General features: G+C 42.4%; 1 protein-coding gene across 6 annotated transcripts in view; it reads right to left on the minus strand.

Moving 5' to 3' along the window:
• Positions 1 to 25,843, minus strand: part of RIPOR3 (RIPOR family member 3) — a 108,726-nt gene that overhangs the window by 16,657 nt on the left and 66,226 nt on the right. For 4 of the 6 annotated variants that reach the window (XM_031951626.1, XM_031951623.1, XM_031951622.1 and 1 more), the window contains exons 3-13: positions 21,247 to 21,393; positions 21,045 to 21,123; positions 18,261 to 18,284; positions 18,041 to 18,094; positions 16,455 to 16,604; positions 14,460 to 14,523; positions 13,636 to 13,679; positions 11,846 to 11,971; positions 10,065 to 10,210; positions 2,509 to 2,635; positions 276 to 854 (exon numbers count right to left, since the gene is read on the minus strand). In XM_031951626.1, the coding sequence (XP_031807486.1) occupies positions 276 to 854; positions 2,509 to 2,635; positions 10,065 to 10,210; positions 11,846 to 11,971; positions 13,636 to 13,679; positions 14,460 to 14,523; positions 16,455 to 16,604; positions 18,041 to 18,094; positions 18,261 to 18,284; positions 21,045 to 21,123; positions 21,247 to 21,393 (1,540 nt within the window). Of the gene's footprint in view, positions 1 to 275; positions 855 to 2,508; positions 2,636 to 10,064; positions 10,211 to 11,845; positions 11,972 to 13,635; positions 13,680 to 14,459; positions 14,524 to 16,454; positions 16,605 to 18,040; positions 18,095 to 18,260; positions 18,285 to 21,044; positions 21,124 to 21,246; positions 21,394 to 23,467; positions 25,597 to 25,843 lie in introns of those variants that run through there. The other 2 variants (XM_031951627.1, XM_031951625.1) reach the window with 2 other exon arrangements.

The raw sequence follows: 25,843 nt of genomic DNA on the forward strand, positions 1-25,843 counted from the left end.
ATGATACCTACCTAATGTTCTTTCTGGGTACCAGTTACACAGGCTGAGTCTTATCTCCCAAGAGACTGGAAGCTTCATAATGACAGGGACTGCTTTGGCCTATATTCTCTCCCCATTTCTCCCCCCAAGCCACAAGCACAATGTCCTATAAACAGTAGGTGTTTAATAAGTGTTTGAATGGAATAAGATAATGGAAGTGAAAATTCTTCATGCTCCTAAAGCACTAAATAAATACAAGTTGTCTTTATTATTCCCAGAAGGAAAACAAGCTATACCTTTAATCGATCCCTGAAGCAGAGAACCTGGTACTCCAGTTCCCGGAGTTGTGACTGCCTAGGATTCATCAACTTTAGTAAATCTAGAACCTCCTGCAAGGCTTTCTCCACAGACTGTCCAGGGCCCTCCGTGGGTTCCTCGGGCTTCGCTGTGCCCAGCTTCCCCAGCTGGCTGTCCAACACCAGGCCCTCCTGGAGCAGGGAGCCGCGCCTGGGCCCAAGCAGCTCCATGTGGTCAGAGCCCGGCTGGCCAGGCGGCCCAGTGTGCCAGGCCCCAGCCCCTGGAGAGGCCTTCTGTGAAAGCCCGCCTGAGCACGGCGCTGAGGCTTCCTGCTGCTCCCCTTCAACGGAGACATCGGGAACAAAGAGGGGGAAGCCCCCGTCTGAGGTGGAAGCTGAGGTTCCCGTCTCGGTCTCCCTGGGGTCATCTGAGCTGAAAGAGTCCCCCTCGGTCATCTCGGTGCTCTTCCCCCGAAGACGCACACCCAAGTCACTCTCAGACAGGTAGCTCAACAAAGAGCGAGGCGGGGGGCTGTTCCTCGGGCCCTCCGGCCCTGGCTGCTGCTGCTGGAAAAGAGACTGGGAGAGGTGAACACGGGCATCAGGGCCTAGAGAAATGCTCCTGGCCTCATCACTGCCTCCCTCGCAGCCCAAGCTGCAGATACTCAAAGGCACATCCCGCTCCTTATCTCTGAAGGGCTGACAGGGTGACCCTCCCAAGATGTGACGGTGCTTTCTTACTGATTAAAAGCAAGCTCTGTCCCGGACGGTTTATAAAGCTTGTCCGCTTTTTGTGCTTTTGTCAGGCCTGTGATTACCTCAGAGCGGGGGTGTTTTGACAGATCACGGCTCTCTCTGGCTTAGGAGACCATTTGATTTTCAAAAGTTCTGTCAGCTGACAAATTCCTTGCTCTACAACCCCTCTGAGGATGGACGAGCCTCTCTGGGCTTTGGCGGACACTAAGTCCCTCCTCAAGCTAATGCTTTTACTGCTCGATGGCACCTCGAGTCTGGATTCCTCGGGCACAGTCCTGGGCACCCAAGAGGGCAAGATCAAGCGGCGGGAGAAGAGGGGGTCCATTTCCCACGGATGTCCCTCATGCTGCCTCTCTGTTAACCAGATATCCTATGTTGTGTTTCTGGGGGTTTGTTCACAGTAGGCAGATACTTAATAAATGTTATTGAATTAAGTAAACGTCCATCTCTCAGGTAACAGTTTATTCCAAACTATGTTGCTTAGGATTATTTCACAGCCCCCAGAAGGTATGTGCCTTACTCAACTAATGTCTCTTGTACCCTGAACCAGATGAGCAGAAATTTCCAAAAAGTTATTTTATGCTTTTGCCCCAGAGTACCTTCCAAATCAGAATTACTCCAGCTTCTTCCCACAGAAAAACACGCCACCTGATTTCTGTCAAGGTCTCTAAGCAAATGTTTAATCAGAAAGAGTAGATCTGCTCTAAGTCTAGCAGGCTGGGTGGGTAAGTCTGAAGGGGGACTTTCCAGAGTAAAGACAGGGCCATTGCTGCCATCTGGACCAGTTTTCTACAGAGCATTTTTACTACTGTGCCAGAAAATAGTATTCATTCAAAATATGACTAGCTGTAACTTCACAACAATGCAGATGTCACTGAAAATAGCACTTAAGTTGGTGCTGCATCAGAAGGCTGTGACTTCAAATTTTACCTCAGTCACTTGCTAACTATATGACCCTGGGCAAGTCCCTAAACCCTGTTTGCCTAAAAAAAAATTTTTTTTAAATAAATAAATACTTTTTTAAAAAGTAGTGTGTTTTAAGTCAGAGGACCTCAGTTCAAACTAGCTAGTTATTGCTACCAGATCTCACTTTCTTTGTCTGTAAAATGATGATTTTTTAATTAGAAGATCTCAAAGGACTTTTTTCAGGTATACAGATCTTACTCTATAAGTCTGTCTTTTTTTTCCATATGATGAAAATAAAAGGAACTATCGAGATGGAAACATCAGCAAGAACTGTGTTAGTCTAAAAACAGGGTAAGGAAATACTAGGCTGGCAACAGACTGAATTCTCAACTTTTCTATTCTCTGGGTTCAGACAGTCACAGCTTCCCCACAATTACTAAGATTGAGAGTGGATTAAACTGTTACACTCACCAAACAATACAAGGAAGGTCATCCATGAGGGTTCTTGGCTAATTTGGGGGGAAGAGAGAAAAGGTGGAGAGAAGGAGAGGAAATGGTCTTACATACTCACAAGATAATACTTTTCCCTGAAGCTGGGAGTATTCGGAGGTGTCCAGTTATACAAGGAGCCTTTTCTGCTGCCCACAGAATACTTGCTAATTCCAGGGGATACCAAGAAGCTCTCTGTGTCAAATGGGCTGAGAAGGCAGAAGAGAGAGGTCTGGGTGTTAGCCAAGCCTCAGGGACATCTCCCTTTGCAAAAAATGAAAATAAAATAAAATAAAAAAGATATTACTGGAATTTTAATGTTTCATAGAAAACCTCAACAGTTCCTTTTGTGCTTGTCTGCTTGTACCTGTGCTATACTGAGGCCTTCCTGTAACACCATTGTTATCTTAGAAATGTAATTGCCAAATAATTGGGTCTTTCCAGGGCAGTTGAGTGATGGAATGGATAGGATGCCAGTTATAGAATGAGACATAAATGTGGGAATGTTTTTGACTATGTATATGTATTAGTTTGGGTTTTTTTTAAATAGTGACAAAGGTATGGGAAAGAAAATATATTTTTAAAAGTTTGTTAAAAATAAAATTTAATTATTTTTTAAAAGAAAGAAAAGCTGATCTTTTGTGTTAACAAAGTAGATACCCATCAACTATGAATAGTTAAAAAAGAACTATGGCACATGAAGTTAAAGGAATATTATCCTACTGTAAGAAACAATGAATATGATGAATACAGAGAAAAATGAGACACATAAACTAATGCAAAGCAAAGAGCTTAGAAAACAAAATATACAATTACTATAACAATGAAAATATGTTGCTTGCCTTTTCAAAGAGGAAGAAGGGATAGGAAGGAGGTAGAGAATTTACAATTCGAAAATTTTTGAAACAAATTAAAAACTATTTTACGTGTAGTTGTAAAATATTTAATGAAACAAATAAAAGTATATTTTAAATGAAAACAGAAGCACAAAACAATTAAAAATTAACCTTACAAAATGTCAAAAAAGTAATTTTGGGACAAAGAGGAGATGACAAGAAAACATTTTCCTTCTCTCCTTTGCAGAAGTAGGGAATGGGGTCATCACATAGGTATGGAGTATTATAGTCAGCATTTTTTAGATGTATTCATTGTTTGTTTTTTTAAAATCATATAATAATATAATTCTTATTTTATATGTAATGGATCATTGGGAAGATAGAAAAAGACAAAAGGAGGAAATATAGGTGATATAAAAACAAAATTGATAAAAGTTTATTTTTTTTTTAAAAAGAGAATGAATCTATATCCATGCAAAGAGAAAAAACCACAAGACCACAGAAGCTGGTGGCTCCATGAACAAACATCTGTGCTCAGAGCCTTCTGTTTCAAAGTAACCTACATCTCCCACCCCACATCAGCTGCTAGATCAAGTGCAGGTCAGTTCAGTATGAGGTCTTGGTTGGAAGAAGAAAAACTGCTGAACTATGAGGTCTCAAGGCCCCAGGTTGACAAAAGTCCCAAGAAGGTAGACATACTGAATCAGCTAGATAATAGAGCACCAACCCTGAAGTCAAGAGAACCTGAATTCAAATTCAGCTTCAGACATTGTGTGGTCCTGAGCACGTCAAGTAACCCCAAATATCTCTAAAAATAACAATATTGTGGACATGAGAATGAGCTGGCCTGGGAGAGGGAAAATCTTTAACTTGAATAAATATATCATAGTTGGATGTAGGCAGCCCTTGGTACAAGAGCCAAGGCCTCTAGTGGAAAAGAGTAAAAACAGGAGACCAGGGAGCAACTGGCCAGATCTGTCACTTCCTTCTCAAGACCTCTCTTCTGTACCATCAGGAGGTTGGATTCGATTAAGGGTTTCTAACCTGAGGTCCCTGGGTATACTCTGGTGGGGAAATGTGGGGGGGAAATCCTTGAATTTGGATGGGGAAAAATTATATCTTTATTTTCACTAACCTTTGGTTTCCTTTTTAATCATATACATTTTATTTTGTGCTTTTATTTAAGAACTTTATTCTAAGGAGTCCTTAGGCTTCATTAGAATGCCAATAGGAATTTTGTCAAAGAATGACACTCCCAGAAACTCCTGGGGTGGGAGGTGGGGTGGAGACAGGAAAGGCCTCTCTTGGAAGGTGGCTGATGGAGCTGAATTTTGAGGGAAGCCAGGGATTTTAAGAAAGTGAAGAGAACACTCCAGACCAGAAGGCAAGGGAATAGGATAGGGAATGTATGAAGGAAGCTTGGACCTCAATTCCAGAAAATGAGTAATGTGTAAGCTAATTAAGCTATAGAAAACTAATAGAAAATGTTTACACATATTAGATTTAACAAATTTTAACATGTTTAACATATATTGGGTTGCTTGCCATCTAGGGAAAGGGGTGGAGGAAAGGGGAAAATCGAACCACAAGGCTATGTGAGGGTCAATGTTGACAAATTATCCATGCATGTTTTGAAAATAAAAAGCTTTACAAAGGAAAAAAAAAAAAAAGAAAACTAATAGAAGTGATAATGATGGGGTAAATGGACTCTAGCAAAAGACCATGTCTCTGGTGGCAACCCAGAAACTAAGTGAGTCCCAGTGAGGAGCAAGCAGACCCTTCGGAATTATCTTGTATATACATTCTAGACTGATGCCTGCTGTTACCTTATACAATCTGGAGGGTAAACTATAAATGTCAACTCTTGAGGCTATCTGGTATGAACAGGACAACCATAACCCCCATCTGACTTGCTGACACACAATTAGCACAGTCAGCATACCTTGCTCTGGGTCCTTTCCCTTAAAGGTTCCACCACTTCTCTTATTAATTGAAAAGGAATTAGCCCACTTGTTAAAGTATTATATAATAAAGTTTTGCCCCTTGATCTAGAGATGATATGAATCCAGGAGATCATTTTGGTCAATCCCTACCTTTGGGACTTAATGTACCTCATCAATATAAAGCCAAAAAAGGGGGAGGGGGGAAAGGGTTGGGTGTCATAAAATATAATGATGCTTAAAAAGCGTCTTGGACAAATACTGAGGCAGCGTTTACCAGTGATCAGGAATGAAGAGAAAGGAGAAGGGGTCAAAGTCACAGCTGCCTTGATTAGTGGGGGGAAGAATAAATATTTAGTGTGTGGGGAAAGTGTAACATTTGATAGCAGAATATGTATATATATATATATATATATATATATATATATATATATGTGTGTGTGTGTGTGTGTGTGTGTGTGTGTGTGTGACATTTCCCATTGTGACAAATCATCTCTTAGGGAACCAATTTGTCCTTTTATAAAATGAAGCAGTAGCTCAAAGTGAGCTCTTAAGGTTTGTTCTAACTCTAATGTTACCAGGAGAGAAAAAAATACCTTAAATAAAAGCTAATTTGACTGTTAGTAGCTTAATGGAACTTGGTGCTAGGAAACACTAGTACTAAGTACTGAGCACTTTTTGTTCCAGACCTTTGATTTCATTTGTGTCAAGAACTCTCAAAAAGGAAACTCCCTCCACTAAGGAAGATTTTCAATTGGTCTTTAAAGTCCTAAAGAGGTACCTGGGATACTGAGGAGTTAAGTGACTTGCCCAGATTCAAGCAATATGTATCAGACATAGGGCTTGAAGAAAGCAAGTCTATTATGATGAATTGCCTTTCTTCTTTGAGCTTACCAGCTAAAAAGCTACACAAAATAGTCAGCTTTCAAATAGATATAGACATATAGATATGTAGAAAAAATACACATATTTACATTCACATTCACATACACATGCATCTATACATAGTCAATCCAACATTCATGCAATTAATTTTTCAAGCATTCACTTGATTTTATTAGTAATTTCAATTTCATTTTCTCATTGGCAAATACACACATTCTTGGCTTGCAGAGAAGGGGAAAAATGAGAGCACAAGTTTTTAGCAGCAAAAAGGAGAAAAGTCTTCATGAAAGTATTCGTGAATCCACATTAGAAAGTACTAAAGTAGCCTCTCAAGTGTGCACGAAGAGAGAATTGAAAAACAAGGAAAGTGGCTAGGTTTGTAGGTGAATAGGATGGTGGTTAGAGGCCTAGTAAGCATCCCACCTCCCCTCTGGGAAGATCTGGGAAGCAAAGAGGTCCCTGCAGGTATCCTGCTGGTGGAGAGCCCCTAATGCTGGGCTGAGTATTTCTTCTAATATGCAGTCCCTGCCCCTTCTTTACCCCTCCTTTGCCCAGCAATTTGTAGCTTATTTTTTGGTTACTGTGTTAGGAAAAGTACATACTATCAGAATCAATGTTTATTATGAATATTTACATGTAGAAAAGTGGATTTTCAGCAATCTGTAGTAAAAGAATAATTTTTGGTGGTTGTGAGAACTTAAGTTCCTATTTTCTAAATATTCAGTTATAAACATTCTCTTTTTTTCTTAACTTTAGTACCATTATCTTGTAACTTTGCTCCCACAAAAGTTAGGACTGACTACACACTCATGACTATATTTCAGAAGTGATTTGCTTCAATAATAGATGTAGTATATATTTTTATCATCCTGCTATTGAATATTACCACCTTCCCACACATACCACACAGAGTATATATGAGATTAGAGTTGGTCTATATTACATGTGAAATTTCATATATATGATATGTTGCATGAAAATATGAAATGTGTTATATGAAATAGTGGCTCAAATTATGTATAGATTTTCAACAAGATTCAATATAGTTGTTCAATATAGTTCAAAGCTATATTGTTGTTGTTCAATGACTCATACTGTTCATAGATTTTTCTTGGCAAGGAGATTGGAGTGGTTTGCCATTCCCTTCTCCAATGGATTAAGGAAAACAGAGATTTATTAATTTGTTCAAAGCCACATAGCAAGTAAGTATCTGAGGCTGGATTTGAACTCAGGTCTTCTGGACTCTAAGCCCCAATGCTCTATCCACTGAGCTACCCATTCAGAATGTAGGTAGGTATTAGGAGAAAAGAGTTGGGGGAGGCCGGGGAGAAAGGGAATGGTTTCAAGCCCTTTTTCCCTTAACAAGGAATAAATACTGTAAAGAATCAGCTGCTGCACAAGAGAGTGACAGGTGTGGCCAGAATCATCCCTAGGATGATGTCCTGGTCCTGAATCAGCATGGTAGGTGACCACAGTCACACCCAGACAGGGATGGTGCTGCCTTCACTCCACCCTTCCCGATGCTGTCTTGGGTGAGATGCAAAGCAGGATCCAAGGCCCAGGACAGCTCTCCATGTCTTACCCAGATGCTTCTGAGACAAAGCAACTGGACTTTCAGTTTAATAAATACCCACTTCAATTAGCACTGTGCATAAATCCATGATCCTGGACAAATCTTAACTTCTCTCATATGTGAAAGTGTCAAACTAAATAATAATTAGCATCTATATAGTTAAGGCTTGTAAAGTGCTTGTCAAACATTTCATTTAATCCTCAATTTTACAAATAAAGAAATTGAGATAGATTGAGTGATTTGCCCAGGATCACAATCTTCCCAAGATCCTTCCTGAGCACCTAGCCACCTATAACCAAATTATCTCTAAGGCTCCAAGACAGCTCTAAGTTCTATTATCCTCCAATCTTTGAAGTGCTATTATCCCTATTTTTTTCAGATAAGAAAACTGAAACTGAAAAAGGTTAACACTAAAAGGACCTAATAACACCAGCTAACCCCAAAATTTGCTTAGTCCTACAAAATAGTCTTAAATTCCTGCTCTTCTATTACTTGGCCACAAGCTCTTACTTGTTTGAGACAGGATTTGAATTCAGGTCTTTCCAGATTCAACATTCTGCACCACTTGGTACAAACACAAGCAAAATGTCTTAAGAAACATTAGGTCTAGCTAGATGATTTCAGAAAGGCCTGGAGAGACTTACATGAACTGATGCTGAGTGAAAGGAGCAGGACCAGGAGATCATTATATACTTCCATAACAATACTATATGATGATCAGTTCTGATGGACCTGCCCATTCTCAGCAATGAGATCAACCAAATCATTTCCAATGGAGCAGTAATAAATTGAACCAGCTACACCCAGTGAAAGAACTCTGGGAAATGACTATGAACCATTACATAGAATTCCCAATCCCTCTATTTTTGTCCACCTGCATTTTTTATTTCCCTCACAGGCTAATTGTACACTATTTCAGAGTCCGATTCTTTTTGTACAACAAAATAATTGTTTGGACATGTGTGTATATGTGTGTGTGTGTATATATATATATATATATATATATATATATATATATATATAATTTAATTTATACTTCAACATATTTAACATGTATTGGTCAACCTGCCATCTGGGAGAGGGGATGGGGGGAAGGAGGGGAAAAATTGGAACAAAAGGTTTGGCAATTGTCAATGCTGTAAAATTACCCTTGCATATAACTTGTAAATAAAAAGCTATAATAAAAAAAAGAAGCATTGTTCTTTCATAAATAGGAGAGATTAACCTAGAATACTGGGAAAGGAGCAGGGAAGAGACAAACAGATGGACCTGCTAACTTTGCCATGTGACTGTCCACATAATACTTTTTCTCCACATTTGTGTCCTCACTCTAAATGAGAGGGTTAGATTAAAATGCCCAAACAGTGGGTATCTAGTCCAACCTATTCCCAAATAGGAATTCTTTATATAGCAACCATAGGGGTTATCTACCCTCTGCCTAAAGAGCTGCAGTGATAGAGAACCACTTCCTCCCAAAGCAGCTCTTTTAGGAATTTTCTCCTTTCACTGAGCCAAAAATAATTGATGTCCACTGGATGAAATATTCCCAAACACATGTCCTGGCCTCTGGTCCCTTCGCTATCTAACCAGAGGCCTCTAAAACAGAGGCTAAAAGCACTGGGGTCCCTGGACGACACAGCCCATGCCTTCTTCCCAAATCTGGGGTAGGTCCATCAGTGTCTCTGCCCCGGGGGACTAAGCCAGATCTGACTAGTACAGGTCTAGCTTCACTGAAAGAAAAAGCTTGTTTCTCTCCCCAGAAGGAAAGGGAAATAAAGATTGAGCAACAAATTACCAAAAGACACCAAAATGTCTTTTTTACACTGTCTTTAAAGTTCACTGGGTCAGATCTAGCCTGACCTTTGCCTTTTCCATATCCGTTGTAAGTGGCTAAGCTTAAGGCAAGAGGGGAGGGAGAATAAAAGAAATATTTCCTCCTTTCATACCATGTTTTATATCCCATTCCTGCAAATTCTTGCCCCTGGCCAGAGGGGACCCACCCACAGTCTGGAATGGAGCAGATGAAGTTGGGGTTGGGGGGCCAAGGCTGGAGCCCCATGGTCTTCTGCAGGCTGGGGGGCAGGTGCCATCACCTGATCCCATCCACAAAGCCATTGGTTCCCAGCTGAAGTTCTCAGAGTAACGGCAGGTAGTGCCGCTATATGTGAAAGCACCACAGGGGGGAGCCTCCAAACCCCCTCAAAGGCACAGGACTGAGAGTTTTCAGCATCCTTCTGCTGCTGGTATTTTGGGGTCCAAGAAGGGCCACGCAGGAAGACTCTAGTTTGGGGAATCCATTCTGTGGACAGACAGAGGACTTCAGGGTCCCACTAGGGGGGCCATGGAGCATTTTAAGGACCATTTAGTGGGGATGACAGGGGATGAGTGGGAGAAGTCTACTCACTTCCAGGTAACTTCCAGCTGCAGCTTAATGGTCCCCAGCTCAGTGATGTCCACAACGATGGTCTGGGGCCGAGTGGTGAAGAAGTCCTCAAGCTCACAGGTTACTGTGCCAACCAGCAGCGTGCTCAGGCCTCGAAGCTCCAGGACCTGCAGGGGATATCCACCAGCCCTCGTCTCCCGGCACACTCCCAGAAATTACTGGGACTCAACAGCAAATCAAGGACCACGTTTAAGAGCAAAGGAAAGGTGACCTGAATCCAGCACTTGCGATCTCACTCCCAGCCACGGGCTGCCAAGGCCAAGAGCCCTTTGATCCTGTGTTTTTTTTCCGCTAAGTATCTATTTATGTACAAAACATTTAGAAGAGATTCAAAAATATTCAAATACTGTTTTTAAAGCTCTTATAAGCTAATAAATGGAGTGGGTGGATATACCTAAATAACTCCTATTCAAGGAGAATATGAGGGGGAAAAGGAGAGCTCCAAAGTAAGATAAAAGAGAGAATCTCAATTTGTGGAAGAAAAGAAAGGTATCAGGAAATTCAGGCCCTGAAGGGAAAGGAAGGACTTCCAAAGGAAAACATGAACAGAGTAGCCCAAGCATGTAGAAACTTCAAAAGCTGAAAGTAGGAAATTAAAAAAAAAAAAAAAAAAAAAAAAAGTAAGGTTAGAGCCAACTCATGAGAAGGTCTGGGGATTTATGCCAGTTAGGAACAATTAATGTAATTGATAGGAAAGTGTTTTTCTTTAAAATGATTGTACACATATAACCTATATCAGATTGCTTCCTGGCTGGAAGAACAGGGAGGTAAGAGAAGCAGGAGAAAATATTTTGGAACTCAAAGTCTTAAAAAAATGAATGCTGAAAACTATCTTTACATGTAAATGAAAAAACAAAATACCATTGAGAGGAAAGTGTTTTTCCAAGTTTCAAATATTGTGTAAATGTGATTTATTATTATCATTAGGTCATGACGAGCCACAGAAGTTATTTTAGTTGAAATAAGTATTTGGAGAAGACTGTCAAAAAGTTGTGAAGAAAATCAGAGAAGGAAAAGATTGAAATTAGGAAAAAGAAGTTTGGAAGAGATTCTGGAGTCAATCCTTCCATTTTACAAATCAGAAAACTGAGAATCAAAGAGATTAAGTCATTCATATAGGAACACATAATAGCTAGTAAAGGTCTGAAGTAGGCATTATATATGTGTGTATACATATACATATATGTACATACACATATGTATATGTGCATGCATATACACACACACTATATATATATATATATTTCTATAGGAATATAGAAGAGATAAAAGGCCTGAACCAGGTTACCAGGTTAGTGGCAGTCAGCCATGCTGGAAGCTCTGGATTTTGGGTCCCAAATAAATGTATTCCAACTCTTTTCTTTTTTTTTTTTTTTTTCTTTTTTTGCTGAGGCAATTGGGGTTAAGTGACTTGCCCAGGGTCACACAGCTAGGAAGTGGTAAGTGTCTGTGGTCACATTTGAACTCAGTTCCTCCTGACTTCAGGACTGTGCCACCTAGCTGCCCCCAACTCTTTTCAAAGACAGTTCAGACCACGGTCCATGAAAACTCTGGAAGTTGCCTCTGGCTCTTTGTACCATACTAAAGGCCAAGTGCTCTCCTGACAGGTATGGGAACCATAGGAAAAAAGAAAAGCAAAGATACTGAAAAATGGAGGCCTCATCTGTGAATTTATGAGAGACAACTAGATGTCTCACCAGCTCTAAGGGTTCTCTTTCCTTCTCTCTCACATTCAGCCTTACCTTGATTTCAAAGTGTTCATGAAGGGTGGGAATGAACACCTTCTCTTCCTCATCCCAGGTCTGGCTGTCATCAGTCTCAATTTTGCCCTTAAGCTTCCACCTCTGGCGACCCAGGCGGATGAATACCTGAGGGTCAGAGAGAGAGGGAGAGAGGGAGGGAGGGAGGAAGGGAGGGAGGGAGGGAGGGAGAGGGAGAGGGAGAGGGAGAGAGGGAGAGAGAGAGAGAGAGAGAGAGAGAGAGAGAGAGAGCGAGCGCAATGTCAGTATCTTTTCTGATTTGTTCTTTTGAAGTGGTTACAGAGCTCCAATCTAGAAATATCCTCCCAGAACTGAGGTGAGCAAGTAAAGGGGGTAGATTCAGGAGAATTTATATAACAACATTGTAAATACAATGACCAATCATGATTCCAGAGGGCCAATGATGAGGTATGCTCCCCAGCTTCTGATCTAGCGGTGATGAATTCTAAGGAGCAGAATGAAACATGTATTTTCATATGTGGCCGTGAGCAAGTTTGTTTTGCCTGACTGTGCAAATTTGTTACAAGAGTTTTGTCTTTCTTTTTTTTTCCCTTCTAGTCAGGAAGAATGAAAGAGAAGGCAAATAAATATTTATTCACTGAGAAAAAAATTTAATGACTGCTCAGGAGAGAGGAAATATAGCATCCAGTGTGTGCATCTAAAGATGGGCACAAGTGAAGGGAAAAGGATCCACATGTGCAAAAATGTTTGTAGTAGCTCTTTTTGTGGTGGCAAAGAATTGAAAATGAGTAGATGTTTATCAATTGGATAATGGCTGAACAAGCTGTAATATATGAAGATAAAGGAATATCATTGTTCTATAAAAAATGATAAACAAGCTGATTTTAGAAAGGCCTGGAAAGATTTACACAAACTGATGCTGAAACAACCAGAACCAGGAATACATTGTACACAATAACAGCAAGTTTGTGTGATGATCAACTATGAAAGATTTGGTTGTTCTCATTGGTTCAGTGATCCAAAGCAATCCCAATAGACTTTAGATAGAAAATGCCATCTGCATCCAGAAAGAGAACTATGAAGATTGAGTGTAAATCAACAAATGCTATGTTCACTTCTTTTTCCTGTTTTTTTCTCTCTCCCATGATTTTTCCCTTTTGCTCTGATTTTTCTCTCCCAACAGGATTCATAAAGCAATGTCTATTTGAAAAAAAAAATACATTTTTAAAAAAAAAAACAAAAAAAAAAGATGGATACAACTAAAGACATTAAGATTGGCGGGAAAAGAAAACTTAGGAGAAACATACACATTCTCAAGTATCTGAAGGGCAGTCATGTGGAAGAAGAATTCTATGTGGCTCCAGAAGGAAAAACTGGAAATGACAAATTGAAGTTGCAGAGGCAGAGTTCAGATTGACAAGGAAAAGCTAATAATTAAAATGATCCCAAAGCAGAATCAGCTGCTTCAGGAAGTGGTCAGTTCCTCATTGCCGAAGGTCTTTACTTGCTGGTTGGATGATCAATTATAAAGGGATTCCTGCTCAGCAGGGGTTGGTCCCTTTCACCTCTGAGATCCTATGATGCCCCTTGGCATCTGTCAGAATCTGCTGAAGTCTAAAAATAAGCACCAGCACTAGGGTTGGACTTCCCTCATTCCTTACCAAGCTGTTCTGTTAAAGAGCTGAGCATCTGAACTGTATATGAACAACTAGGAAAACATCCATGTGGTCAAATGACTCCTTAGGTGGAGAAGAATAGTCTTTGTGTTAGTCACCTAAGCAAACAGGTTGCTTATTTTGTCCTCTACCTACCTCATATTGGTCTCCTGGACATAGCCGTGCATACCCCACCAGCCCTGAAAGACAAATATTCAAGTGTTAACCCCCTTCCCCAAGTTGGTTTCTATCACCCCTTCTACCTTTCTCCAACTAGCCTCTAACTAGCAGCATGATCTTAACTAAATTACCCTCTCTAGGTCTCAGCTCCCTCATTTATAAAAGGTTCTCTCTGGAAGCAGAAGGGGAGGGTGGGAGAGAAAAGCTCTGAGAAACGGCTAACAAAACAGTCTCAGACACAAGAGGAATAGCCAATTTAAGAACTTGCCCAACATACTATTATAAAGAAGGACAAATCAAAAACAGCTCATGTTTTTCAACTCATCCTTATGGAATAGAGTGGAAGGTCAACCAGGACAATCACAGGACAACCAATGAGAATCACAATCAAGAATTAAAAAAAAAACAAAGCTCCCTTAAACACTAAAACAAAGCCAGAAAGTAAAGAGAGGAAGTCCAAGAGAGAAGGAAAGGAGTGACTTGCTGGAAGATATGAAGATAAGTGACCTGCACTGTGCTATGCTGCCTCCTTTGTAGAACCTGAACCCCGGCACCCACCCATGCGGAGTAGATAGTTCTATGGTTGGCAAACTCCTACTAAGACAAACAATTCCCCAAAGAGGACTTGTGGATGTTTTCTAGGCACTCAGGCCATTGTAGTTTCCCCCATCCCAAAAGTTCTCTTCCTAGTCACCCAACTGCCTTTTGGTGAGCTTCAGTATAGCCAATTAAGAATGTCTAACAGCTAGACCCTGTTAGCTTCTACCCTAATCCTATCCTGAAGAACAGCACCTAGTTACCTTTCATCTTGACGTGAAATTCCCCCAGGTGCACTTCCAGGGCCCCTTCAATCAAGCACATGTCCTGTAAAGCCCCACAAGATATCAAGTCATCAGGTTGCCCATTTCTGTTCCTTTACCACCCCCCATACAGGCTCAGAAAAAACATGCTTGTCCCCTGACACCCCAATACCCAGCTGAGAAATTACTCAGCTTCCTAGGACATCATTACACCAAAAATATTATAGGTATGCACCTCTGGTTAAGTCTAAGGTCATGAGAACACTAGGGAGGGCAGAATTCTAAGAAGTGACATGAACATTTATTTTTCTTTCTTAAAAAATAATAATAATTTCTTTTCTGTTTGCTCACAGCATGCCCAGATGGGGCAAGTTATGTGGAGAAAATCACCATAAGAACACTGAAGGAAAAGAGAACAGAATAAACATTAATATAACACCTTCTATGTGCCAGACACTGGACTAAGCACTTTACAATTATCAATCATTTGGTTCTCCCAACAACCCTGGGAGTTTGCTTTGGATTTTTTGTCTTTTATAAATAAGGAAATTCAGCCAGAGAACCAGTTCTTTGCCCAGCTAGTAAATGCCTAAGGCTGGATTGGAACTTGAGTCTTCTTGACTCCAGGCCTAAGGCTCTATCTATTGCCATCTCTACTGAGAGTTGGATTGGTACAAATTTAACATGAAATAAATTTCCACACAAAAAATCCCTGGGATTACTTGCCATGTCCCAAACACACTTAATGTCTTCCTATCCTGTATACCCAAGCTCTATGATTCTCTGTGCCTAGAATGCCCTACTCTTCCTTTTCTTACCCACTATCTTACCTGACCTTCAATGCCCAGCTCATGATGCCTACTGACTAGAAGTAACCTCTGTCTTATTGCCCCTACCAAAAGTTAGTCTAACAACAAGAGAAGGAAAAAGACTTTTAAAAAAAATAAACATGAGGGAGGTAGAAAGAATCAGAGAATGATGGAATACTATTGTGCTATAAGAAATGATGAACAGGATAGTTTTAGGAAAAACCTGGGAAGACTCACATGAACATCAGTTCACAAAGTGAAGTGAGCAGAGCCAAGAGAACATTGTATACACTAATAGCAATATTGTAAGGATGATCAACTGTGAAAGACTCAGCTACTCTGATCAAGATAATGTTCCAAGAAAATTCCAAATGACTCATGATGAAAAATGCAATCTAGCTCTGGAAAGAGAATGGATGAACCTCTGAATGCAAATTGAAGCATATTTTTACAACTTTTTTTCTTTTTCTGCTTGCATTTTATTTTGCAATGAAAGAAAAAAAGAAAGAGAGGAAGGAAGGAAAGAAAGAAGGGAGGGAGGGAGGGAAGGAGGGAAGAAGGGAGGGAGGGAAGGAAGAAGGAAGGGAAGAAAGGAGGAAAGAAGGGAAGAAGGGAGAGAGGGAAGGAGAAAAAAGGGAAGAAGGGAGGAAGGAAGGAAAGAAGGGAGGAAGGAAGGAAAGAAGGGAGGGAGGGAAGGAGGCAGAAAGGGAAGGAGGGAGGGAGGGAGGAAAATTTCTATGAAAATTTGGGAGTAGGAAGAGATTATTTTCACAACCAGAGATTGGGGACACATGAAAAAAACAAAAATATATCCCTCACCTTCAACTATCCCAAGGCACTTAATATTTGTTGAATAATTCAGGGAGTTTTTCCCATAGACTGGTGAAAACTGCACAAGGCCCAGTTCTAGAGTCAGAAATGTAGCCCATGTGAGAGAATTTAAGTCAGAGAATTAGCGTATAGTAGACTGGGGGGAGAGAATTTCACTTGACACTGTAAGGACACATGAGCTCAAATCAACTAGTTTATCTACTACTCTGTGGGAAGTGGATCTTTGTCTATCAACTTCCTGATGTCCATTTTTCTGGGCACTGGGGGCTGATTCTTTTTTATTACAAAACCTGCCACTTAGGAAAGGGCCTCCCGAAGGAGGCAGACCGTCTCCATCTCTCGTTCTATCCCCTACCTCAGTGCACTCCTGGAGGTTTCGGTACAGCTCCACCAGGCTCTCCCGGGAAGCCTTCGTCAAGGGAGACAGAGCAAAGGCCTGCTGCATGTTGGAGGCACCGTCTCGTAGCCGGCATTGGATACAGTAACCTTCATAGAGCTCCTCCACCTGGGAGGACAGAGATATATAGAATTTCCTGCCCCCCCCCCAAGTTTTTACCCTTTGAGAATCTAGATCAGAAGCTGGAATAAGCATCCTTGCTCTCAGCATGGAGCGGGGGTCAACATTGTGCCTAGGAAACAGTGTGTACCTGCCTACGTGAAGAGTCAAGACACCTGGGCTCCACAGCCCAGCTCTGGGACCAGGGAAATTACACAGGATGTGTAAGGCGGGAGAAGGAAGGGAGGAAAGGAAAACAAGCCAGTGCAGCCCCTTCTCCCGTTTCCCCCATCTTATAGGAAGGAATCTGATTCTCAGCAAAGGGAAACATCTCATCCAGTGTCACATAATAAAGTACAAACTCGGGACTCAGACCCAGGACCTCTAGCTTCTAATATAATGTTCTCTACTCGACCATAGCATCACTTTGCTTTTCCTATTTTTATCTGTTTCTTTCTGTGTGTCAAAGGGAGGGCCTCTGCCTTGCCTGGTTCACATAGATGAGAAGATCAACTAAAAGAGTGAATGGGAAGCCAGTCAGCTAATGTGAAAGCACAAGATGTAAGGGGCTGTTCTTATCACCGATATCTGCCCAAGCCAAGCAGTTTGCTCTGCTACTCAAGCGAGTCCCTACCTCACACCTTCAGCCCACAGAAGCCATGAGAGTCCCTCCACCTCCTAGAGCGAGGCTCTAGCCCAGGCTGCCATTTTAAAAAATAAAGGCATTCTCATTGGAAACTGCAAGTAGAGGCTCCCTCCATATGTCGGAGGGTGGAGGTGGAGGCAAGTTTCTCCCAGTTTCCCAGCTCCCTGCCTTAGCCCACATAAAGCCCACACAGAGCTAGAAATCATAGTTTTCTCCTGTTCTCCAGCAAGGCAGGCTTGACTGCTCCCAGAAAGACAGCCAAGATGGAAAGAGTTCCACGGGCCTGCCTCCAGTTCATTCCCCAAGTCCTTGCCAGAATCCACATGTTCTCTCAGTACTCCCGGGCAGGGAAGGCGTGCTGATGTCCCAGAGAGCAGCCCTCTCCCAGCTTACCGCCCTGTCTCATCGGGGTCCCTCCCTCCATCCCCAAACAGAGGGACGTTCTCTCTCAGTCAGACAGCCACTCTGAGACTGGAAGAGGAAGCAGACAGCATCTGGCAACCAGGCTGCCCAGGAGCCTCCAACGTTCCCACCCTGCTCCCCAGGCACGCTGCACAAGAACCCATTCCCAGAAAGCAAGCTGCCTGATGCTAAACACATTATCTGGCTGGCCAGCTCCAAAGACCTGCCCAAGGAAGGGCACCTGCTCACATCTGAGTCCCAGATCAGCCAACCCAACCATCTCCCCAGGGGAGCCGGCCGAAGCCGGCTGCTAAGTCCCTGCTGTCCCTATGGAGCTGGGGGAGCTAGGGCTGCCTCCCCCCTCGCTCCCTCTCCCCCAGGGACGGCCCAACCTGACCTTGCTGATGTGGAATTCCATCTTCCGAATATGCCTTTCCACCGAGCGCATTTGCTTTCAAGGAGGAGAGGAAAAATAAACTCAGTTGTGCTTTGCCAGCAGTCTGTGGCTTCTGCCCTCATTCCTCACAATCCCAGTGTCACACACACACACACACACACACACTCCCTCCCCTTCCCCAATCTCTTTCAATAGTCACACAAGAAACAGCTAAACTTACCTTATCTAAGTCATAGTAGAACGCCTGTAAGAGAGAAGACCCTCAATATGAAACATGTTACTCAGAGCCCCAGCAGACAGAGACTTGTTTCCAGAATGCATGGAATCGGGGACCTGGGTCCTCCAAGACACCTACTCTCCAGTACTATGTCACAATCTCACTTGTTTCAGTGAGAAATTTCTTTGAAGCCTCCCCCCCCCCCCCATCTAAATCTAGAGTTCCTCTATTTTTAAGCAAGTATTTTATAGAGATGTTTGACACAGACTGAAGAGGTCAGGGAAGATGGGGGAAACAAAGTCAGAGCATTAGGGACTGTTGTAATGAAGTTTTATCAGAAATAAAAATGAAACATTCATGTCAAAGATGGATCAGATTCATAGCCACTTGTCAGAGCACTTCTATCATGTAAAGTGGGAGGAGAAGTTTGATATCCAAGAAAGCCCCAGATCAGAAGCTGGGACAACCATGTTCTAGGTATCATTCTTCTACTAATATATATTGTAACATCTCAAAGCAGTTCCCTTAACCTGTTTCTTCATCTGTTGTGATGCTTAAAATTCAGTGCTAAAAGAAGGCAGGTTGACATCATGCCAGAACAATGGTTCCCAACCTTTTGTTCTCAGTTTCCCTTTGTCCTAGTAAAAATTATGGAGGATCTGTCCAGAGTTTTGTTGGGTCATATTATATATATAAATGTGTTTGTGTGTGTGTGTATGTATATATATATATATATATATATATATATATGTATGTGATAGTGATAGATGTTTATCATTAGAAAAAAACTAATTTGAATTTGTTAGACCATTTGAAAGGATTTTAGAGACCCCCTACTATTCTTTAGACCATGCTTTGAGAACCACTGTGCTAAAACAGGATACTAGCTGCATGGCTGAGGGAAAATAAGCAACTTACCCTCTCTGACACCCATTTTTTTCACTCAGCTGTAAAGTGGAGATAATATTCAGAAGAATTAGCTGCTTTTCAAGGTTGGTCTAGGGTTTGAATGAGTGCATATGTAAAAATGCTTGGCAAGCTTCTAGATGCTATATAAACATCAGCTATTAAGTGGACACATAATGGTTGTGTTTGTGCAATAATAGTTGTGAAGACACTTCGGATAGGATTTTATCCATTTAACCTTACTTACAAATGTTAAGTTAAAATGTTACTATTAGAAGTGATGTTGCTCTATGCTATAGCCAGGGCTCAGCCTCAGAACTTTAGGGGGAGCTAGGTGAGGAGAGGTTTGCCATTTTCTCACATAACCACCTACAGGCCTGCCTCTGATTGTCTTATCTTTTGTAGGGGACAGTGTGCCAGGGACTGTGTGATATTGGTTTCTCTTCCCATTGAGCTAGCTGGGGAGAAATCCCAATTTTATTGTCTGGTTCATAAATGTGTTTCCAACTAAACTGTAAAATCTGAATGATTTTTAAGAGCCCATGGGGAAGGGGGAAGTTCTCCCCACTTAACTTAAAAATGTTTAATCATCATTTACTAAGTGCCTACTATGTACAAGGTATTGTGCTAAGCACTAGAGATACAAAAAGAGGCAAAAAGACCATGCCTGGAGCTTACAATCTAATAGGGGAAGACAATAGAAAAACAAATATATAGATGAAGAAAGCTGCAAATGGATAATTAGGAAATAATTAACAGAAGGAAGGCACTTAGAAGGCTAATCAGCTCAACCTCCTTATTCCATAAGACTGGGAAATAGAAGTCTAATAAGTGAAATAACTTGTCCAATGTCACAGGTGACAATGAACAGAATAAGGAGCCACAGGACTGAGATTTAGAACTGGAAAGAGATGTCAAACATCATCTAATACAACTCCTCCTTTTTACAACTTCTACTGAAAATTGAATCAATCCAGAAGAGTCATGGAACCTGCTAAAAGTCAAGAGAAGGCAACATTTGAACCCAGTTCCTCCGAATGCAGAATTAGTGCCCTTGCTTTTCCCTTTACCCTGTTGCCTTTTGACTTCAAATCCAGTGGCTCTTAAAACAAACAATACACCTTGGTTTCTTTATAACCCATAATATGTGTGTTGTGATATAACTTTTAATTTATTTGCTTATTTCTTCAAATATTATTTTGTTCTTTAAAAAATATTGTAGATTTTGGGGAGTTTTGATTTTCTGGCTTTTCAAAGCCTGTTTCTGGAAAGAATATTGAGAATATCAGCTCCCTTGTGGGCTTTCCCTCCTCCATCTTCCTGGAACTCCACTGGAAGAAGTCTGGATTCGTCAGTAGCCTTGCCTGTTTAATGCCTAACAGAACCCAGCCATTATCATGTTCTCATCCAAGGCTCAGCACAGGAAGAAGAGAAGAGGAGCCAGAATGATCAGGAGGTCTATAGGAAGGCTAGAATTATTAGATTTTCTTTTTTCCTTCTCCTGTCAGAGAGAACTGTCACATTTTTTTACTAGTGTTCATAATGATAGCCGTCAACATTTATTTAACATATAAAGTATTCAAAAATGCTTTACACATAGTATCTCATTTGAATGTCAAAACAGCTCTGAGTGAGATGCTCTATTGTTATCCAAATTTTACAGATGAAGAAACTGAGGTTGAGAGAAGTCACAGACTTGCTGAGGGTTATGGAGCATCTGTGATAGGATTTGAATTCAGATCTTCCCGACTCCAAACCCAGCATCTAACTGCTTAATACTAGTTAATATCCATAGTAGCCCTTTAAGACTTGTAAGGAATTTTGCCTATTTTATCCCACTTGATTCTCACAACCACAATTTCTTAGCCAAAGACTACTTACCAGTCTAGAGTTTCTTCTCGTGTCCTTGTGACGGCCAGATAAATAATCCAGCTCAGCCTTCTGGACACAGAGATATTCCCTGAGAGGGAGAAATGGAAGCGGAACAAGGTTTAATCCACAAAAAGAGACTATCAGAAATAACATTAAAGAGTGAACAAAACATGGGAAAACAGTCAGCCCACCCTCGCCCCCACAGTCTTACTTAAGGCCTTTTTTCAAAGCTTCAAATATCCTCTTCACTTGCTGGGGCTTGGGGTCCAGGCACGGGGCTCCCTTACGTATTGTGGCATAGACCTTGGAGGATTTCACAGGCATTTTTGATCTCATCGAGTTTCTGTGGAGGGACTTCCTACAGGAGGAAAGGACACCACTCAGCACAGAAAGGTCAGCGGCTCCAGCCAAAGCCCCGGTGTCCTCGGCCGCGAGCTTCTGTGGCCGCAGCAGCTGGCTCAGCAAGCCGCACGGAGAGTCTCATTTGCAGGTCTCGGAGCACTCTGACACACATCATGTTCAAATGAGATAACACATCCCCCAAGAGATGTTAGCTCTGTTTTACAGATGAGGAAACAACCTCAGAAAGGGCAAGTTATTTATCACAGGATAAAATTTCAAGCAGGGAGAATCCAGAGAGATCATCTCATCTCAACCTGTCATTTTAATGGACCCAAAGTCACACAGGCAGTGAATAGCCAGTATTCATTGGTTCTAAACCCAATACTCTCAACATTCTAACATTCATCTTTGTGGTGGAGATCATTGTTGTCATTTTTCAGGTCTAGTCAACTCTTTGTAATCCTATTTGGGTTTTTTGGCAAAGATACTGGAATGGTTTGCCATTTTCTTCTCCAATTCATTTTCTAGATGGGAAAACCGAGGCAGACAAGGTTCAGTGACTTGTTCAGGATCAGACAGCTCAGAAGTGAGGCTAGATTTGAACAGCCAGGCTCAGCACTCTATCCACTGCACTGATCAGTGGCCCCATACATCTATATACTTATTCCATAAACCCCAGTCCCAATACATCTCCTTGGCAGGGAGAGAATAAAGAAGTCCTAGCCAATAAGTAATGAAATATTTCTTTAACCCCCTGGATGTTTTATTCAGAAAGATGAGTAAAACATTGTCTCTGCTTTCAAGAGGCTCACTGTTGGAATAGAAGAAAGACACACAGAAGTAATTGCCAAAGGAGAAAGGATAGAAAATAAAGTATTGTGGTTGTTATTGTTTGTCCTTCGTTCTTGTAGAGTACCACGACATCATGGAGGTGTTGCCATGACATCCAAGTGAATTGTCTTTAAGTAAGGGAGGGCTGGGCAAGGTCTCCTGCCTCATTTTCCCCTCCTGAGCCATCTGGATCCGGGGGCAAGATATAGATCAGGATGACTGGAAATGGGGTACATTGGGCGACCTTGGCCTTTTTAAGCCCAGGTCTCAGTTTGACTGAAGCAAGTACCCATTTTCAGTGATTAAGTTCACTTTCAGTTATTCAGTTATTTCAGCTTCTTCTACTAACAACAACAAAGCTAAGTATCATGGGATTATAACTAGAAGGGACCTTGGAAATTATCCAGCAATCCACAAGTCTAACCCCCTCATTTTACAGATAAGGAAACTGAGGCCAAGATGGGGGAGGCAACTTGGCCATGTTTACACGGCAACTGGAATATATGAACCTGAATATGACAACAATATAGTATTTCCTTTCAAATCTTTCTTTCCAATCAAATATGTTTTCTCTTTCTCCTAATGCAGTATTACACACACACACACACACACGCGCGCGCGCGCACATATACACACAGTACCTGTTTGGTATTTTTTTTTTTTTTTTAACATGGAGGAGACAAAGGAGATTATGAGTTTTGCAGCTTACATACCTCAGCAGCCCCTAGAGAGGCCAGCTACCCTGTTCCTGTCAATATGTACCTAAGAAGTTTAAAAGTCAAAATAGCTGGGCTATTCACATTTCCAGATTAGCAAGATACTAGGCATACCACAGGCATAAATTTTCTATTTGCTCAATAGACTGGAACTGATCTAATCTCCAAGAGGGCAAGGCAGCCCAGGCCCAGCCAACCAGAGACTGCTGGGAAAGCCCTTCAGAGAAGGTCCAGCCAGCTCTAAGGCGCTGCAGCCACTTTGAAAGCCCTTGGGCTGTTTTGGTACAGGTGGGAGGATAAAAATCCTGCACACTCACACACCTCTCCCCCACTCCAGCTGGAGCCAAGGTCACTGGCCCTTGAGTGGCCATTTCCGTAGATGTCCCTCTTGAAACAAATCTACTGGCTTGAGGGAGAAGAGAAAATCTAGCAAACATTTCCCTCCTTTCTTTCTCTGTTCTATCTCTGTCTCTTTCTCTGTCTCTGTCTCTGTCTGTCTCTCTCTCTCTCACACACACACAGAGAATGGAAACCTTTACCAACCTTTTGGAGCGAGATCTCCGCAAAGTAGCCATCTTAATTGGGAGCCCCGAAGGCTTCAGCAGCCGCAGATTTGGCAGTTCCTCCCCTAAGCCAGACACTTCTGGAGAGGCTGAATCCCAAGCTGAGGGAGCTATAGGCCCCCGCTGTCGTTGCTCACCTGTAGGCACTTGGTGCAAGGATCCCCAGCTGTTTCCCCAGAGCCTAACCACCCTTTCCCGGACTCTACGGCATCTTTCAGCCTCCTGCCCCACCTTGGCCACTGAGCTCCAGAGGGAGAATCAACCCTGGCCCCCGCGTGGAAGCTCCAGAGACTGAGGTTGTCCTGGGATGAGAAATGGTACCCACTGCTCTTCTGAGCCGTCGGAGGAGCTGACCCAGCCCATGATCGATATGTGTTTGTGGGATAATTACATGTTGGGAGATAGGCTGCATGTCTAATACGTGTGTCATGTCACCTTGTACTATACGCAAGCTCCTAGAGGGTGTGGATGTTCCATGGAGAGCCTAGCTTCAGTAAATATTAAACAACAGACTGCCAGGCCCAGGCAAAGAGCCAAGCACAGGCAGGTAGAGAGACCAATACGCATTACACACACATGCACAGCCACTCACTGCAACTTCTGCCCTGAGTGGGCCCTGCACTCCTGAGCCCAAATATTCTGGGAAGTCTCCTTACTACAGGTCCCCGTGGCAAAACAGACATTTCTAGTGGGAGGGAGGTGCCCCTTGTCACTGTCCTCACCCTGTGAAGTTCAGGAGCTGCTTGGGCAGGTTTTATACCAATGCCTAATCTCTCCCTCCCCTTAAAAAAAATATCAAACCAAAAATTAGCTAAGGAGTTGCTAGCATCTCCACCCACCACTTGTGCCCAGGCTATCAACATTTCTCCGGTATCTCTGCCAAGAAAATCTCAAATGGGGTCACGGAGAGTCAGGCTCAGCTGAAAAACAACAGCAGTGACAAACTGAGGCAGGTAGGGGTTAAGTAACCTGCCCAGGGTCACACAGCTAACAAGTGCCTGAGGCTAGGTTTGACTCCTGGCTGCCTCTGGAAGAAGAGTCTTGTCTTGTCTAAAGAGTCAAAGTCAGGGAGACCTGCTAGTGGTAGTAGTAGAGGGAATTTCCTTCTTTAGGAGTTTAGGAGTCCACAAGTCTGGACCAATAATAATAACTGGCATTTAAATCAAACTTTAAAGTTTACAAATTTCACTCTGGCTCCCGCAAACCCCATCAGCCACACCTCAGATGCCTCACGGAGGTGATCCCGGCCTCTAGGCGGACCCTGAGCACAAGCAAGGGACTGAACTGCCAGTCTCTCTTCTAAGGACTTTTTCTAAGTGCAGAAGGGCAGGCTGTCCCCACTAATCCTGGCTATGAATGAAGATGGATTTTTTCAGCGTTAGTAACTCGTGAAGGACCACTTGGGTGAGGCTGGGCTCTCTACCTGGGCAGGGAATGAGGGCACACCCAGGAAATCACAAATTCTTAACATATTAAAGAAGTGAAAGTGATTCCCTGAGCTCCCACTCACAGGAGGATTTGTATTATAAAAAAACCTTTATTCTAAAAGTGCCTGGAGCTCCTTTTGTGCAGTGCAGAAAACGGGAAGGGTTAGGGGAGAGGGAGCTTGGGGAGACTCAGAGGCCTTCGGTGACCACTTCCTCCCTCCTCCCTCCTCCCTCTCTCTCCTGACCCAAGATAATTTTCCCAGCGTTGGCTTTGGCAGCAGGAATCCATTTCAGCCAGGTTAGGTTACCTGGTGAAAGAGAGCCTGAAGACAAGGTCTGTAACTGATGCCTAGGTCATTCCTCCCCCCCAGGGGAGCCCAGAGCGCCAGGTCAGAGGGTCTCTGGGAAGGAGAGGGCCTGCCTAAAACAAGTTGTTTCTTCCCTGCTCCCTGATCCACTGCTGCGGAGGACTCTCCAGACAGTTCAAAAACCTTCAGGGAGTAAAACAAAATGAACCTGGAAGAGTGACAAGGTCATTCAAGAATCTGAAAGACCCTTCACAAGAAGAAAAAAATAAGCATTTATGTAGCTCCTACTAACTGTCAGGCAAACGGTGCTAAGTGTTTTGTTTTGTTTTTTTAAACAAATATCCTCTCATTTGATCCTCACAATAGCCCTGGGAGACTGGTGTTGTTATTTTACAGTTGAATGGGACTGATTGGATGAAGTATTTCTCAGTATGGAGTCACATGATCCCTGTTCCCAGAGCTGGGACCTTGGGGAAGGTCATTTACTCTCTGGGAGGAATGAACTTTGAACCTGAGATGCAGGAAGCTGCAGGCAGTGACATAACCTGTGGGAGGCAGCTGGCATTGGTGACCATTGGTCAAGGATGGTTGCATCCTGTTAGTCTATCCAAGGAGAAGGTG

Source organism: Sarcophilus harrisii, chromosome 2 (genome assembly GCF_902635505.1).
Source record: "Sarcophilus harrisii chromosome 2, mSarHar1.11, whole genome shotgun sequence".
NCBI classification, from domain to species: Eukaryota; Metazoa; Chordata; class Mammalia; order Dasyuromorphia; family Dasyuridae; genus Sarcophilus; species Sarcophilus harrisii.